The sequence below is a fragment of the Rhinoderma darwinii genome, chromosome 4 (genome assembly GCF_050947455.1).
Source record: "Rhinoderma darwinii isolate aRhiDar2 chromosome 4, aRhiDar2.hap1, whole genome shotgun sequence".
NCBI lineage: Eukaryota > Metazoa > Chordata > Amphibia > Anura > Rhinodermatidae > Rhinoderma > Rhinoderma darwinii.
The window spans coordinates 156,931,636-156,949,906 of NC_134690.1; the positions used below are offsets into that span (position 1 = coordinate 156,931,636).

The 18,271-nt window shown below is 39.2% G+C and overlaps 1 protein-coding gene across 2 annotated transcripts in view; it reads left to right on the top strand.

The window, feature by feature from the left end:
- LOC142759520 (putative cation-transporting ATPase 13A4) overlaps positions 1-16,932 on the top strand; it is a 122,425-nt gene extending 105,493 nt beyond the window's left edge. The window contains exons 23-30 of one of the 2 annotated variants that reach the window (XM_075861767.1): positions 350-459; positions 1,429-1,525; positions 4,099-4,171; positions 4,298-4,472; positions 7,185-7,354; positions 11,832-11,920; positions 13,055-13,135; positions 13,846-16,932. In XM_075861767.1, the coding sequence (XP_075717882.1) occupies positions 350-459; positions 1,429-1,525; positions 4,099-4,171; positions 4,298-4,472; positions 7,185-7,354; positions 11,832-11,920; positions 13,055-13,135; positions 13,846-14,070 (1,020 nt within the window). In that variant the 3' untranslated portion in view covers positions 14,071-16,932. Of the gene's footprint in view, positions 1-349; positions 460-1,428; positions 1,526-4,098; positions 4,176-4,297; positions 4,473-7,184; positions 7,355-11,831; positions 11,921-13,054; positions 13,136-13,845 lie in introns of those variants that run through there. The other variant, XM_075861768.1, reaches the window with a different exon arrangement.
- Positions 16,933-18,271: the final 1,339 nt, after the last annotated feature.

Genomic DNA, 18,271 nt, shown 5'->3' on the forward strand with positions numbered 1-18,271 from the left:
CCAAAAATACTCGTTTTTTAAAAATAAAAACGTTACTGTAATCTACATTGCAGCTCCTATCTGCTGCAATAGCAGATAGGGGTTGCAAAATCTGGTGACAGAGCCTCTTTAATCTCTGTGTTTATGGGTTGATATCGACTGGGTATGTGCAAACATTTTTATCCATTATTGGTACTGTCACTGTATCTAATTACAAATGTGTAAGTGTTTTTGACTCTGGAAACTTTGTATTTTCCTTACAATAATGGAAAGTTAGGGATGTTCCTAGTTAAAGTACAGAATATAACAAATGTAACAGGGATTGTTGTTATTTATGCAAATTAATAATTTCTTTATTCATCACTCACAGGCACTTAAAATGTCTCATGTTGGAATTTCACTATCTGAATTAGAAGCATCTGTGGCATCTCCATTTACTTCCAAAATTACAAATATTGAATGTGTTCCAGTGCTCATCAAGTACGTTTTGTGTTTGTCTGTGAGGTACATCTTTGGGTATGTTCACACAGAGTTTTTTGCAGGCAGAAAATTCTGGCTGAAAAAATCAGCTCCGTTTTTTTTTAAAGTGGTTTTGCACCACACACGATTTTTGCTGCGGTTATTTGCCGCGTTATTTTGAGGCTTTTTTTTTAGCTATTTCTTCAACAGTCAGAGGGAATAACCGCGAGTGTTTCTTGCCTATAAAAATGCATCAAATGACGCGTTTATTTCCATCTCTCATTTATTTCAATGGGGTTTTTGAGGTGGAAATCGCCTCAAGATAGGGCATGTCGCTTCTTTTTCCCGCCAGGGTTTTCTTTTGTTCGCGGGAAAAAAACGCCTCCACCTCCCATTGAAATCAATAGGAGGCAATTTCGGCAGTTTTTTGCCATGGTTTTTGTGGCAAAAAACGTGGCAAAATAACTCAGCCTTAAAGGAATATTATATTTATTATTGTGTTTTTTTTTTTTTAAATTCTTCTAAACAGCTTCTACACTAACTTTCCCAAGTGAAAAGGAAATTTTCTGGATCACAGTTATCATGGGCAAGAGTGGAGATTTAGAAAAAAAACATTAGAAATAGGAATTATCACAGGAAGTACCTGCAAAACATACAATAGATGCTACCTAGAAGTTTGTACAAGATTGTTTTTAAATCTACTTTACCTTTTTTAAAGTTGGTTTTAACGTTGCATATTTATTTATTATATATATATTTCTTGGGACTGGATCTATGTTCGGTCCATGGGTTGTGTTAGTTATTGCAGATTAGCTTCAGAGTAATGCGTACTCAGCATTGTACAAACTTTTCTCCAATATACTTTTTGGTAAATTGCTATTTTTTCTATGACATTTGCTGACTACAAAATATACATTATAGTTTTAAATATAGAAACTCATTAGAATGCTTTCCTATTACAAATAACACAAATGTTGTGTTCTTATGCAGGGAAGGTCGGAATACTCTTGCATCATCCTTCTCCATCTTCAAATTCTTGACCATGTTTCAGTTGATTGGAATAGTTTGCATAATATTTCTTTTTTGGGTATGACTTCTACTTCTTTACCTTTGTTCAACATGGATGCAATGTAAAGTTATGTTGTTATTTGTCTCCATAACTAAAGACAGCAGCTTTATTTATTCATCTATATAATCTTGAAAAAATTTTTACAATCCTGATTTTAAAGGGCGATTATTTTGTAGTTGCTTTACCCTTATTATATTGTAACAGACCCCCATATTCCTAAAATGTTTCTACAAGGTCACATAATGTGGATGTTTTATAGGTATTTTAGGGTATAAAAGGGGTTACTAGTAATATTTCTGGTTGTGTATGGTATTAAAGGTGTTAATGGTAACGCCCTCATGATCTAAAGTAGTAAATTGGGTTAATCATAACTTATCTGGTGGTCTAAAGTGGTAAAAGGCTTAATGGTATCAAATCTTGTGATATAGGGTGGTAAAAGTGTTAATAGAAACATCTCTGGTGAATGATTTTGTTGCCATTTTGGTGCAGTTTTTGTCTTTTTGGAAAATTTTTGCACAGACTTATATATCAATCTACTTAGGTCCTCCTCCTCTATAACATGCTGCCATCAGATCGGACACCATGCTCAATGGGACAGGTTCCCTAAGGGGAACCGGTCACCAGAATTTCACCTATTGAACTCTACCCACCCCTCGCTGGCCGCTGCTGTCAAAAGTTCATTGCCGTTATTCTCGCTCCTAAACTCCTCCTTCAACCGCAAATAACGGTCTGCAAACATTTTGCGCCTTTTATGGTAATAATCCAGCAGTCTCGTTCATTCCTATTCTTATGCCCGCCCACGGCCGAAAACTGGCCCGCCCCAAATGCCAAAATCTTATCTGAGATAGCGTGCATGCGCCCGTCTTGTATGGTCCGATACCCTACTCTGTTTCGACTGGGCCTCAAGTTTAGCGAGTGCGCATGCGCTGCTATGGTGTCCCACTGTGCGCACGCACCAGAACAGGACATTGAAGCGCAAGTGCGGGATTTCGTGTATGCTGTGGGGAGGGGAGGAACTGTCAATCAAAAGTAAGATATGACTCTTTTCGAATTAAGATTTGACTCTTTTATGCTCATTAGCATACAGTGCAGGAACACTAAAGAACTGAATACTAAAAGGTACAGAGCCTACATAGAAAATAATTATAGGTTACATAAAACTGATTTTTCACCCACTACCACCAGGTATTGCTGGTTTAATAGGTGAAATACTGGTGACAGGTTCCCTTTAATATCATTATAGTTTAATTAATACGTTAACATTTCCCTCTTTTTTTTTTTATCCAATTCAAGCTTTGCCTAATAAAGACTGCATGCAAAATGGCTTCAAAATGAAATATGTAAATACAACCTATAAGATATAATGTTTACCCTAGCTACCCCATACCTGCATCACCAAAACCCTGCAGTAAAAAAAAAAAAAAATAGACATAAATAACTGCATAATTAATAAATGCATTAATGGCTATATTCCCCTACGAAATGCAGACAGGAGAAGTGCTAGTGCCGCATATCCAGAAATATGACATACAATTACGTCATAGCCGCTCCATACAACCCGGGTGTCGATTGAATGTTACAGCTCACACTTCACCTTAACAAGCGGGATCGCGCTCAATAGCGGCGCATCATTTAAATAGTTAGAAAGAGGGGGCAACTTCCTCTAACAGCCTATCAGCCCCCCCATGAAAAATAAAATATGAAAAGTTTAAAAAAAAAACTCCTTTCCCATTTTCCCCCTAAAGCACTGTAAAAAAAAATAATAAATAAATATAATTGGTATTGCTGCGTCCGTAAAAGTCTGAACTATTACGTTATTTAAACTGCACGGTGAATGCTGAAAAAATGAAAGTAACATCGCTGGTTTTTGGTCATCTGATCTACCACAAAAAATGAAATAAAAGGTGATCAATACCTCGCATGTACCCCAAAATGATACCATTAAAAACTACAGCTTGTCTCGCAATAAATATGCCCTCATGCCGCTTAATCAATGGAAAAATAAAAAGTTATGGCTCTCACAATTTGGCGACACAAAATGCATTATATTTTTTGCAGTTAGTTTTTTCCTTGTAAAAGTAGTAAGATATAAAAAAAATTCTCTACATTTTGGAATCGCCATAATCATATTGACCCACAGACTAAACATAACATGTCATTTTAATTGCACGACGAATGGCGTAAAAGCTAAGTGCAAAAAAAAAAATTGAGGAATTGCTGTTTTTTTCAATTTCTACCGCACAAATAATCTTTATGCCATTTCCTAGTACATTATGGTACAATAAATGGTGCCATGAAAAACGACAACTCAACCCGCAGAAATCAAGCCCTCATAGGTCTATCGTGACAAAAAATAATAACTTACAAGTTATGGCTTTTGGAAGGTCGAATGAAAATCTGAAAAATAGCTGTGGCGGGAAGGGGTTGATATGCATCACATTGGTGCGTCTTTCCAGGAGTGTAGGGATCCCATTCTGCCATGCACTAGTGGTGGTGCCTATTACTAGGAAACAACCAAACCTGTTGGGATTCTGGGGTAATGAATAACTCTAGCACTTTAAGAAATATCATGAATGTATGTGTTTCCTCAGAAACAAACATTTCTTGGGAACTACCAGTACCTCATGCAAGACTTGGCTATCAACATCACAATTGCCCTGACTAGTAGGTATATTTGTACCTTTAATATAATTGTTTCCAAACATGTGGCTGCCATTCTGGACACACTAGAAGTTTACTTTTTGTTAGTGTTTTTAGTTTACAAAAATATTTGTTTCTTTCTTTTTCTAGTGAGTTTAAACTGTCCAGCCTCAAAGCTGGCTACTTACAGACCTTCAGGACATCTGCTCTCTCCTGCTTTATTACTCTCCATTTTCATGCACCTTACTTTTACTGTGATTATCCAAAGTACAATTTTCTTTCTGCTTCAACAGCAGCCATGGTACAATGAAACTGATGTCTTCAGGTAAATGTGTTCACTCGAGCCACCATGGAGGTCACCAGTTCAGCAATGTTTGATGATCAGTGTATACAGTTTTACTTTGTTATTTAGTTGTATTAAATATATAAGAATTGATAATTACAATACCATAATAACATTACATCATGTTACATTTACAAATTTTATAGTTAATTTGAGAGAAAAACACTTAAAGGACATGGCCACCTTAGTCATAAAAAACTACATATCAATCTACCTGGACTGGATCACACTGATTTCTGCATTGTTCATTTATTTTCAAGAACTATTTCCTCTGACACACCTGCTTGTGGATCTGTAAGTTCAGAGCTGAGTGGGTGTTCCCTATAAAACATGCACTTTCCACGTCCCTCTCTCAATGCTTTAACCTGTATACCTGTGCCCCTCCTGCCTTTGCCACACGGACAGGGCACTGCAAGGTGTGATTTTTGTGATAAAATGCAGCTCAGAAGTCTCCTTAGGGATATAAAACATAATGTCAATAAAGGTCCTATTACACGGCCCTACGAGCCCAGATTAAGGAGACAGCTATGGATATCAGAGCTCGTTACTCCGATCGCTTGTCCGCATAGCTGTCTTGTTGATCGGTGCTCGTTACTCTGATCGCTCGTCCCCATACATTGCTATCATGTCGTATCTCCCTTTTTACACGGGGAGATGTGCTGCCGATAATAATAATATTTTAGGCTGCGTAAATGATACAATCAGCCGATGAACGCGCATTTGCTCATTCATCAGCTGATTGTTGCCCTGTTTACACAGGGAAATTATCAGGAACGAGCGTTTTCTGAATGCTCGTTTGCCTGATAATTGGCCAATGTTAAGAACTAAGGATGTATCCTTCCTTACCTTTCGTCTTATCTCAACGTATTCTGAGATGTGTGGCGCGAGATAACCAAAAATAAAAAGAGATTAAAAAAGTGCTTTTTGTCATGGCAACCTAGTGGTTATAAAGTGCATTGCAACCTTTCAATGCTTTGCTAGCATGACGCAATATTGTGTTGAAATGGTTTTATGAGAAATTGGAGTCCTTAACCACATTCAAGCAATGGTAAAGGTGGACACATCTGTACCAGTAGCGACAGTGAGTGGATCCGCTACATAGAGTGTTTTTGCATACTCTAAACATGGAGATGCAGCTGCATCACCCTGGTGCACACAGGTCTGCATTTGGCTTGTATAAACCAAATGATAGGATCATTTTAATGCAGACTATTTGTGGCGTTGCTTAATTTTTTAATTTATATGTTATGGATCAAAGATAAAATGGTTGCAAGCTAGATTATATGTAGGATCACAGGTTATAAAAGCTTCCGCTATGCAGCTATATGCCTGCTATCGAGTTTCTAAGGACATTTGGTAAAAGCATTGTTCCGCTGTTAGAATTTTTACACCAAGTCCTACAAATGGTATTGAAGATCTTTTGCTTAAGAGCTCTTTAAACCCTTGGATAGGGGGGATACTGCACGTACCATAACTACTGAACAAATAAATTGGAGGCTTTTACAACTGTGTAAATAAAATAGGCTTAGTTAACTATGTTAAAGGGTAACTAAACGTTTGACAAACTTCTGACATGTCATAGTGACGTCAGAAGTTTTGCTCAGTGGGGGTCCGAGCACTGAGACCCCCACCAATCGCTAAGACGAAGCGGCAGAACTGCTTGTGTGATCGCTCAGCCGCTTCATGTCTGTTCGGCTTTTTCCGGAAATCAATGTATCGGAGTACGGGCTCAATAGAAAGTCTATCGGCTTTCCGGGTAAAGCCGAACAGAAACTAACCGGCTGAGAGCTCACACAAGCGCTTCTGTCACTTCATTTTAGCGATTGGTGGGGGTCTCAGTGCTCAGACCCCCACCTACCAAAACTTCTGACATGTGACTATGACGTGTCAGAGGTTTGTCAAACGTTTAGTTACCATTTAAAGGTAATGGAAAATGTTTAAATACATAGATGCTGTATCTTGCGCTGAAACCTGAATCAGGTTAGCAGGACTGACGGCATCGTTGATAGCAGGTCCTCCGTGTCTTTGTCATGCAGGATCTAGCTGTTATCGGTCACATCCATGTTTTTTTTTTAAAACAATTAAAAAGTTACACTAATACATTGCTTTAGTAAAAAAAAGGTTTAGTCTTCAAAGGTTTCTATATTCTTTAAGGGCTATTCTTTGAACAGGTAAAGTAAGGAAGTTGCTATTTGGCTAGCATGAAGAGAGTAGAACTTATATTGGACATATACAACACATGTACTGTAGTGTATAGTGTGGCTACTGTACTGACATGTCTGTTTTGGATGCTCAACCCATGTGCAGGGGCACAACTATCATAACGACACTGCCTAATTAATCTTCTGGTTCATTCATCCAGTTAAATTGTTCCACAACCAGAAGATATGATTGGTCAAACAAAAGAGAGATATGCCTCAATACATGTATTTCCTGTTCAATGTATTTTAAGAAATAATTTTCGGTGGTTTCTTTTATACTATATGGCTAGAAAATATGTTCTTTAACAGCACTGTTTTTTCTCTTTGATTGGACATAACGCAGAAGTTCAAGTTACACTGTGATAGTATATTTGTCAAAACCCAAGCTGAGTTTTATTTCTATACTGGGTTTAAATGACTGGTCTATACTGATACTTAGAACTCATAACTTACAACAAAAGAGTACTATAATTCTTGTTTCCTTCTTCCATAGTGCGTGCCTTCCATTAAACCAAAGCACGGAAAATATTACAGTGAGAGAACATAGACATGCGGAGAACTTTTTAACAACAACAATGTTTTCTACAACCGGTTTCCATCTAATTATTGTTGAAATTGTGTTTGCCAAAGGGAGGCCATTCAGGCAGCCTTTATATACTAACTGTAAGTAGAAATATATACTGTATATATATATATATATATATATATATATATATATATACATATATCTTTAATTTAGATATGAAATACCAAATACTTCTAGGTTTTTTTCCACTTAAAGGGAATCTGTCTGCAGTATTGAGACCTCAAAACTACTGACATCGCTTTATGCAGGACAGGGAATGCAGCGTAGCTATACCGGTGGTGTCGGTCATGCAAGTTGAACGCAAAATTGACATTTTAATGCTTTTTAGCGCCGCGATCACAAGCGCCACAGAGCAAGCCCTTCATGTTCATGTGCTCCAGGTTCTCCACACTGAATGCTGCCAGCCCCTGCCCTTTACTCGAGTGACGGCTCTTAGGGTATGTGCACACACACTAATTACGTCCGTAATTGACGGACGTATTTCGGCCGCAAGTCCCGGACCGAACACAGTGCAGGGAGCCGGGCTCCTAGCATCATAGTTATATACGATGCTAGGAGTCCCTGCCTCTCAGTGGAACTACTGTCCCGTACTGAAAACATGATTACAGTACGGGACAGTTGTCCTGCAGAGAGGCAGGGACTCCTAGCATCGTATATAACTATGATGCTAGGAGCCCGGCTCCCTGCACTGTGTTCGGTCCGGGACTTGCGGCCGAAATACGTCCGTCAATTACGGACGTAATTAGTGTGTGTGCACATACCCTTACAATCTCCTGATTGGACGCTAAAGCCATCATTTAAAAATAGAGGACTGGCAGCATTAAAATGTTGATTTTTCGGTCATGCAGCTTGCATGATCAGCACCATCGGTATAGTAAGGGTATGTGCACACACACTAATTACGTCCGTAATTGACGGACGTATTTCGGCCGCAAGTACCGGACCGAACACAGTGCAGGGAGCCGGGCTGCTAGCATCATAGTTATATACGATGCTAGGAGTCCCTGCCTCTCTGCAGGACACCTGTCCCGTACTGTAATCATGTTTTCAGTACGGGACAGTAGTTCCACGGAGAGGCAGGGACTCCTAGCATCGTACATAAGTATGATGCTAGGAGCCCGGCTCCCTGCACTGTGTTCGGTCCACTACTTGCGGCCGAAATACGTCCATCAATTACGGACGTAATTAGTGTGTGTGCACATACCCTCAGGCTACACTCCCCACTCTGTATATAGCGCTGTCAGCAGAAGTCTAGCTGATAGGACAATAGACATGTCTATCAAGCAAAACCTATAAAAGACGCCGTGTACATGGCGTCTCTGTCCCAAGAAGAAGCAGAGATGCACTCAGCAAAACGCGCATCGGGACGCTATAGGTAGTTTAGGGATCACCACCGTCATTTAGCTAGTTTAGTTTTACCATTAATCTCACAGCCAGGACTGTCTGTTCATTTAGTGGCAGATCAGCCATATGCCGTACTGATCACCAATAGTTACACTGACTTTGCTCTGGTCTGTGAGAACTGTTATTAATACTGCAGTCGCTTTCTATATAGCGGCACCAGTTAGTGCATTGCATGTATCATAACCACATGGATTACATGTGTTTGACATGTGGGATGCCAGTTTAATGTTTCCCCTTTGGCAGTATACAAAGTACATACCGCTGAATGGAATGCTACATAAATGCACAAACATTGTATTAAAGGGTTATTCCAATCTTCACTTTTAAAAAGTAGCTTCCCAACACAAATTTTCTATTAAAAATAAACATGTTAGACCCCTTCGTAATGTTTTCTTGCCTCTCCTTTTCCACTTTTTCATGGCATGGTCCTGCTCCTCATTCCCTTGCTTTTCTGATTTAGTGGGCGGTACTAAGCCCCTTTTCTGTACAAATCCAGCAAGTGGCGCTGTGATATTATCACTGCACTGCTTGTAGGTGTGTGCGCGCTTCCGACACTGCTGCCATGACTATTTCTACATGCAGCATCAGGGGGTACAATTCTGTGCCACTGTGTTCTAACAGGAATGGGAAAGAAGGTTTCCCATTCCCTTCTCCTTAGCATCTCCTGTTTTAGTGTAATAATGTCAGTAATAAACATTGGTGGAGTGGACTTTCCGGTCAGCAGCTGTCCGTGAGATGACTGTAGCGGAGCCCGTTATCAGGGCCGTCACCATGAGCTTACTTACTTTGCAAAGTTCACACTGTTATCTCTATATTTGCATACAGAGAAAACAGTGCTTCAGAGCATTGTAACAGCCCTGAGGACTCTGCTACGTCTTAGGTGGGATGTGCAGACATTAGATGAACTTCTGAATAGGACGGCTCTCTGACTACTGCGCATGTGTGAGAGCTGTCCTATTCACTTCTATAGCGCAGCAGAGAGGTGGCCGGGCCAGGAGCTACTGCGCATGCTCTTCAAATGCTCACTCCCGAGAACCCGGCCATACTCCTCAAACAGTTCAGTAGCATCTGCGCAAGCGCGGACACCGCATCAGAATCTCGGCAGTGGTCGTATCCATAGGAAACAGATTGTAAACTCACAAAGGGACCTGGCATACAACAGAAACAATATCTCAAGAACGGAACAAAAAATAAAAATAACTATATTGGCAGGTATTCATAAGGCGGGATTCACACGACCGGGTCCCGCCCGAGCCCAAGTGTCGGCCGGTAAAATCGGCAATTTTGCCCGGCCGGTTTGCATAAAGTTTTGCATCCGTTCCGGGCCGGACAGATCTGGACAGTGACATCAGCGGCAACTCCTGAAGGGGAATCCCCATGTGTTCGGGGATTCCGCTTCAGGAGTTTCCCCTGATGTCACTGCCCAGATATGGACAGAGACATCAAGCGCTCTGTCCAGGAGCGGAATCCCCGAAAACACGGGGATTCCGCTCCTTCAAGGAGCTAAAGTGCGGCTAGCACATAGCAGAGTGGGGAGATACCTCCCCGCTCTGCTATAGTGGCGTCGCTACAGTAGTAGCAGCCGCAGCAGCAACAGCTGCTAGCGGCGCCATCGAAGGTGTCGCCGGGCCAGGGCGCTTTTAAAACAAGCAGGGGAAGGGAGCCAGCGCAGCGCTCACTTCCACCTGCTGTACACCCCAGCCCTGCCACACAGTGTACAGCCATTCGTCCGAATGGCATCAACTCCTCCTCCTCACATGCACTCTGCGCTGTGAGGAGGAGGAGATAGAGCGCAAGCGCCGGAAAACCCGGCCATCACTCGGGACACATCCCGGTGATGGCCGTGTATTACCCGGCCCCATAGACTTCTATGGGAGCCGGGCGGCCGGGTACCCGGCCGAAAATAGAGCATGTCCCATTTTTTGACGGCCGGTTATCCCGGCCGTCAAAAAATCGGTCGTGTGAATAGCCCCATTAGGGGTCTATTATTCCTAATGCAGCCGGGTGCCGGCCGATTTATGAACGGCCGGCACCCGGCCGGGAAACACTGCCGTGTGAATGAGGCCTAACTCATTCATAACTTCACATAAGGAACACAATTAAAGAGGCTCTGTCACCAGATTTTGCAACCCCTATCTGCTATTGCAGCAGATCGGCGCTGCAATGTAGATTACAGTAACGTTTTTATTTTTAAAAAACGAGCATTTTTGGCCAAGTTATGACCATTTTTGTATTTATGCAAATGAGGCTTGCAAAAGTCCAAGTGGGCGTGTTTAAAGTAAAAGTCCAAGTGGGCGTGTATTATGTGCGTACATCGGGGCGTTTTTACTACTTTTACTAGCTGGGCGTTCTGACGAGAAGTATCATCCACTTCTCTTCAGAACGCCCAGCTTCTGGCAGTGCACAGACACACAGCGTGTTCTCGAGAGATCACGCTGTGACGTCACTCACTTCCTGCCCCAGGTCCTGCATCGTGTCGGCCACATCGGCACCAGAGGCTACAGTTGATTCTGCAGCAGCATCGGCGTTTGCAGGTTAGTTGATGTAGCTACTTACCTGCAAACTCTGATGCTACTGCAGAATCAACTGTAGCCTCTGGTGCCGACACGATGCAGGACCTGGGGCAGGAAGTGAGTGACGTCACAGCGTGATCTCTCGAGAACACGGCTGTGTATTCCCCCACCCGGCGTGCGCCGTATATATAAGTAATATCACTACTATATTAGTGACATGACCTCACCCTAAGTGTGTATGTACCATAGGGAAAGCCCATGCAGCTGCTATAGGGCCATTGGAGAGAGGGAGCTTAGTCCTGACTTCTCCGATACCTTTAACTGTTGGCTGGTGAGTAACTGTGCAAGACTTCCCTCTACAGAGGAAATGCATTGTTAGCAAAATAGTAGAAGGGATTTGGCCCAAGAGTCATGGAAAGTATGTGGAGGGAGAAACAAACCCAAGGCCCTTCTATACTGGGTATCAAACCGTGCACCATAATAAGCGGTCCAGTTTGATCTTTGCTATGGGCCCCCCATTTTCCCTGTACACCACAGGCTCACTCATGAAGCTTTTATCAGGCTTGTAAAAGATACCTTTCACATTTTTGTAAACACATGTTTATAGTACGGATTCATTGTGTTTTTTATTTTTCAGATCTGCTGTCAATTCTGATCATAATTCAAGTGGCGGTTTATTTGTTTTTCATGTTTGCTGATATTGACTCTTTATACACTATTATGGAGGTAAGGTATTATAAAACCTATATTCATCATTTAGCATTAGCAAGATATTAATTTCAAAATTATTATTTTATACCAATATTCATATAAATGAGCAAAGCTCAATTTTATTTCATTTTTGAAAGTATCCCATTTTAATAGATCATAGGAATCCAAATATTACTTAGTAATACATTGACTACATTGAGATTACAGCAGATCTGTCGGGTCTTCTACGCTAGTCTTTCTGATGGCAGCATAGGATAGAGGTGGAGACACCCGCCCACATAGATTGATTGACTGCTATTTCTGTATGAGATTGTATGCAAGAAAAGTTGTCAACCTACAATTTGTGGGCAGAGGAAGCCGGACTCTCATTATCCCTCAGTTCTGGAATGCTTTTAAACAATAAATTTATTTTAAAATTGACTATTCAAATTTTTAATTACTCTTAAATTACTATTTTATTAACCATTTAAAATGTAAAATTAAAGTGAACTTTAAAATGTAAACTACATATACTCCAAAAATAAAAGTTAAATGATTTAGCACCCCTTAAAAGAGAAATATTTTAGGTAAACTATTATCTAATTATAAAATACATTTATTTAATTAGGTTATGTGACTATTTAACTAATTGATAGAAAAAGAGCTGTGACAACTTCATTATTTTTCATAAAAATAAATAAGTGAATAAATATATAAACAACTAAATAAATAAAATTTCATACAGGTGAGCCTGTATTCACATCTCCGTCGTGGCTTCCATTTATAGCGGAAACCACGATACAGTGACTGATGAGTCGTACGTCAGGTACTTTCGGCCCCTGACAGACCCTATTGGTTGGTTTGCGTCTTGCTGTCCGTCCTTTTGACAAGCAGATTAGCGCTGCCTGATGGAATCTGCAATACAGGTTAATAATTATAAAGTTTTGCATTTTTGGACATAAATGTTCCATGCACCCAGATTCAGTTTAAATATTTCCTATCCAGCCAATCTCCTTATTGAATAAAAACAAAACAAATTAGATCTTTAGAATATCATTATTATTTTTGAAAAAAGTTCAGTTTATTTGTTAGTTTTTTAAACTTTGTTAAATTATTTATTAGTTCATGTAGAAAACAATGCTCACCATGTCTCCTTTTTTAATTATTCAGCTTGTGTGTACCCCGTATTACTGGAGAGTGAACATCCTGATCATGGTCCTTGTTCTCTTTATTGTGTCATATGTTGCAGAGGTAAATGTTTCTAAAATATGTTATTTAATACTCTCAACTCATACTACATCTGTGGTGCACAATCAGTATATATGCTTATCTGCACATAGATTTTAATAGCCAAACACCTGTCAAAAGAAAGTCCTTTTGGCATACGTTTAGCAGGATATGTCAGGATCCCGTATTCTATTGAGAAATATAGTCGAGTACACGATTCAAAACGACTGTATAAAAAAAATAGCTGAAAGTGCACCTAGCCTGTTATACACTTTAGCATACGTTACAGTCATGTAGGGGGATGGCAAATACTGTATAATAAGAACCTAACTGTGGTTGCTGATATGGTAAATTTGGTGCAGACATTTCTGTAACTGAAAATCTGGTCCATACATGTGCATGGTGTTACTGCAGCATGGGCGTGGATTTTTAGAGACCACATTACAAACTGAATGTGACAGTCGCAGAAGTTTATGCAACAAATCTGCGGCATACAAACATAACTTTATAGCGCCCCTGCAAAGGGGTAACAACTCTCTGTGGTTTTATGATGATTTGTTAAACAAGCAGCGGTTGAGATTTTTAGCTGTCCAGATACATTTGGCAATGTGATACAAGTACAATGAACATTTAGCCCCTTTTAGGTGGATGGAAAATGTAATTTTTATCCATGAAATTGTTTAGTTTAAATCTCCATCATGTTACCTCCTTGTTAATGTCTCTTCTTTTCCCAGGTGTGGTTTATTGATAACAGAGATCTCTGGCTCTGGATAAAGAGAATGCTTCATTATAAATCAAAGAGCCAATACAGAAAGATGCAAAGGAGAATACAGAAAGATCCAGAGTGGCCTCCACAGAACAGAATTGACTATGCTATGCAAAGTGACCCTGTAGAGAATTGTGGCATTGTACCAAATATTGCAAAAGAATCTGGACAAACAATTGTAACTGTAATGTGAATGCAGCAAATTTGAGAGTAAGTGACACTTGTGTCTTGCTAGTGAAATGGCGCTGAACCCATTAAATTAATATGTGGTGCATATGTAAAGAATCCTCGTGTATTTTGATGTAGAGGGGTTCAAATGCATCTTAAAATGTACTGTAATTCATAGGTGCTGTTATACATACTGCATATTAGAAGCTCAGAATGTACTGTGTGTGTGTATATATATATATATATATATATTTGTACATATACACACAATCTAGCTAATATATAGTAAGTGAATTACCTAAAAAAGAAAGATGAACCCACAGAAAGGTGTTGTCCAGGATATAGCTTTTTTATTTAGGGCTTTTAAATATGATGTATGTTAAAAAAAAAATACCCCCCCCCCCTCTCCTATTGAACTGAACGACGCAGCATTGCTATTCAAGCCCATACATGCCCCCCTCACAGTCTCTGCAATATAATGCAATTGTGACACCAGTTATGCTAGTAAAGTATTAATTGCATCTAAAGAGCTTTGAAAAGCATAGCAGCACATATAGATATGAGCCCAAAATCTGCTCAATGAAAGTTTACATCGGAAATCTGTGCCTTTAGTGGTGTTATTCTCACTATATAAATAAATACTTATGGAGAAGTGTCAACACATATGATGGTATGTCAAGTCATTACTGTTTAATTGGTGGGCCCAGGTAAAGATTTATGCATCAGGATCCAAGAGCTTCATGTTATACCTCTGTAGACTTCCTATTGTGTAGCGTTTCAAACGTGCCTCCCAATATATAGAGAAAACGATTTTGGGGCAGGATTTTGTAGAATATAATATGACCCTACGTTGCTAGTTCCCATACTGGAGGTGGAAGCCTAGGAGACATAGGAGGACGCCCTAACTCCTACTACAGAGTTATGAGCAGCTCACAAAACAGAGCGTGGCTGGTCCGTGTTGCTATTTAGATGTAGAATCTGCTAAACAAGTTATATATAAAAAAGTTTATTTTGTGAAATGCTGCACTATAATGCCTTTTCTATATAATTGGAGGTACACCTTAAATTGTGTCATAAACATGAATTCCATGCATGAAAGATTTTTGATAATCTCTAAATATTCACACTGATTGCAGTACAGGTTTGTCCATTATGGAATGGCCTTAAAGCGAAGGTTTCCCTTGACTCCGAGGTGAACCTATGCTTATATTTAGATAAATGCACAACCAATATTCCTTACTAAATGGTATTAGTGGCTCAATCCCCCACATAGAGTGAGCAATTCTGACACAGTCCCCTAATATCCAAGCATAGGTGTACTAAAAATGAATCTGAGCTATACATTAGTACACATTAGTCAATCATAAAAAAACGAATATATAAAGATATGCTTTATTTTGCTTTTTGCTTTTCAAAAAATGCTCCATGTTTACATACAGTACATTATAATTACAAAACAGGATATATATTATAAATTAGAGATGAAGAAAGTACAAATACATATACCTAACATGTGTATATACATTCATTAGGTGTCAACTTCGCAAATTATAAGAATATGGTGGGACAATGTTAGCATATATTTAAGAACACAGAATCAAAACGAGTAAAAAAATGACATTAATTTAGACCTGTACCAATTTAGAATAAAGTCACTACATCAGTTTCATTCACATGTCCATTAATTATTCCATCTTCTTCAAATCCTCGGTTAACTTGCGCACCCGATTCCTCATTTTCCACATTAACGTTACTCTTGGTATGCATTTCATCCACTCTATTGTCCCTCAAGTTCTCATTAGATGCAAAATTCATTTGTACTCTTGGCTCATTATAAGCCATGTTTATTGAGCTGATTGATACGTCGTCTCTTCCATTCTCAGAGAAATTAGATGAATCCAAAAACCTACTCTTGCTTTTTCTATTAAAAAAATAAAATAAATCATGAGAAGATATGACTATACTTTATACAAACAAATTTCAGTATAGCTATAATGCAAATAAAACTGTGATAACATTTACAATCATCTGATACAGTTGGAAACCTAAGATGCATGTGGCAGTTATGCTTTTGCAAAAAAAATCTTTTTATCTTTTTATCTGCCTGCATGTGCAGAAAATTAGTGCTTGAAGGACCATGGAGATGAGGTTCTGTATTAAAGCATCAAAAATCATTATAGCTCATGGTAATATTAAAAGCAGAAAGTATGACGCTAAGGTTGTCCATGCACTTCTGTCGCCCGAACGCTTGTGTTTTTAATCGGGAGCGGGGGATAACCTACTGTCAGACACTTCTGGCAGCGTATTACCTCCCACAGGAACAAGGCGTTGGGCATGTTGAAAACCAACATGCCAGATCTTTTCTTATGTTTCAGGTACTAGAAGCATTGGTCAGTTACAATACATAAAGGATTCCATCAAACATTCACAATTTAATCCAGAATTTAGTTAAATTCCCGAAATGTTAACATACATATTTGTACATACATGAATCTTATATAAATCATTTAATATTTTATTATAAATTTATATGACCTCCTAGAAACAGGCCTGACAGTTATGTATCTCTAGCATACCTGCTTACTGTGTTTATTCTTATTCTAATTTGTTCCAAATTTTAATAAAAGTTCTTAAATAAATATTTTTGTATCAATCTGATCCCTTACCTGGATTTGAAGTAGAAATATGCAACTACCATAAAAACCATGCTGATGACAAACACTCCAACAACGATGCCAATCACTATGTACATTGTAACTGTATTTGCTAGAAAAGAGAAGAGACGGTAACACATGCTTATTATTCTCAGTCATTATGTTTTGTACAGCTTCAGTGTGGAAATTCCTACTTGTAATGCATTAAATGTTGTTTTGTTCTAAAAGACAAATGTCTACAGGCCTTTTATTATCTCCCATTATTGTCTGTGTACTAACCTGTGGCCCATAAAATATATTGATTTTTGCAATACTTGTTGTGTCATACAGTGTAACAATTAAACAGGCACATACCTTCCTTTTCCTCCTCGCAATACATTCCAGTGTGGGTGGTAGGGCACACACAGCTCGAAATACTAGTGGAATTTCCTACTCCTGGCATCTCTATACAGGTACCACCATTCTCACAAGGGTTCTCCAGACAAGGGCTTGCTATAAGGTGAAAAAAAACAACCATTAATAAACATATCTTATAGTTTGTACACTATTTAATTGAATTCTGTCTTCTTAAAATGCAATCTAATTATTCCCAAAAGCTACTTACGGATATAACATCCTCGGATCTGATTGGCTGTTGTACATTCCTCCCCTGTCTCACACTGCATGATATCGCAAATTGGATATGAGGTTTCGGTGCAAGTACAGTTCTGTGAGCAATCATCTGTGATGAAGGATTCCCCTTTCTGAAAAAAGATACCAAAGTTTTGATTTTATTATATGTTTGCGTTTTGAAGAGTCTAGAATTGCTTTATGGACATATCTTATTTTAGTAAATTCTAAGGGGAAGGGATAAGGTAGAAAAGTGTGTGGGTATGTTACAATTGCTAATAAAATATAATCTCTATTAATTGATAATAATTAAAAAATCAATAATTGGTATAAATATGCCGAATGCAGAGACCCCTATTTCTGAATTCTAAGGGAGAATTGGCCCTAGTGTCAAATATATGCCCAACCCTACTGTACTATAGTCGTCTCATAAATATGAACATTGATGGTATAGATACCTTATGTGATGTAATGTATGTATGGCACCTATCCACACCTTGACTTAAATAGGAGCACCTTTATCTACACCTAGTTGTATAAGGTATGGGCTGATTGCCTGCAACTAATATACTAAGAATGATCGTATATTGTATGCTGATTCAGAATTACTGCTCAATGACAGTAATGGTGTAGTGCATAGAATGGTGCTAGATTGAACCTGGTATGCACAGCTTGAACTGCTGTAGATGCTCTATTTTGACCTTGTATTAATTAGACTGAGCAAATAGAGTTGCAGTTGAATCCGTGAGCCTCTCGCCCTATGAATGTCTGCTGCAGAAATCACTCTAGCTATGTGCAGGTCACTGAGCACTGCTCACCAACATATAAATGTCCTCCGCTCGTGTGCTGAACGGAGGAGGCGATGGGGCAGTGGGGAAGAGCATGCAGGATAAAAGCTGTGTGTATTACTCCTCTTCTCTGTCCACATCAACGTTCGCTTTCCATTCCAGGGTTCCGTCGGAA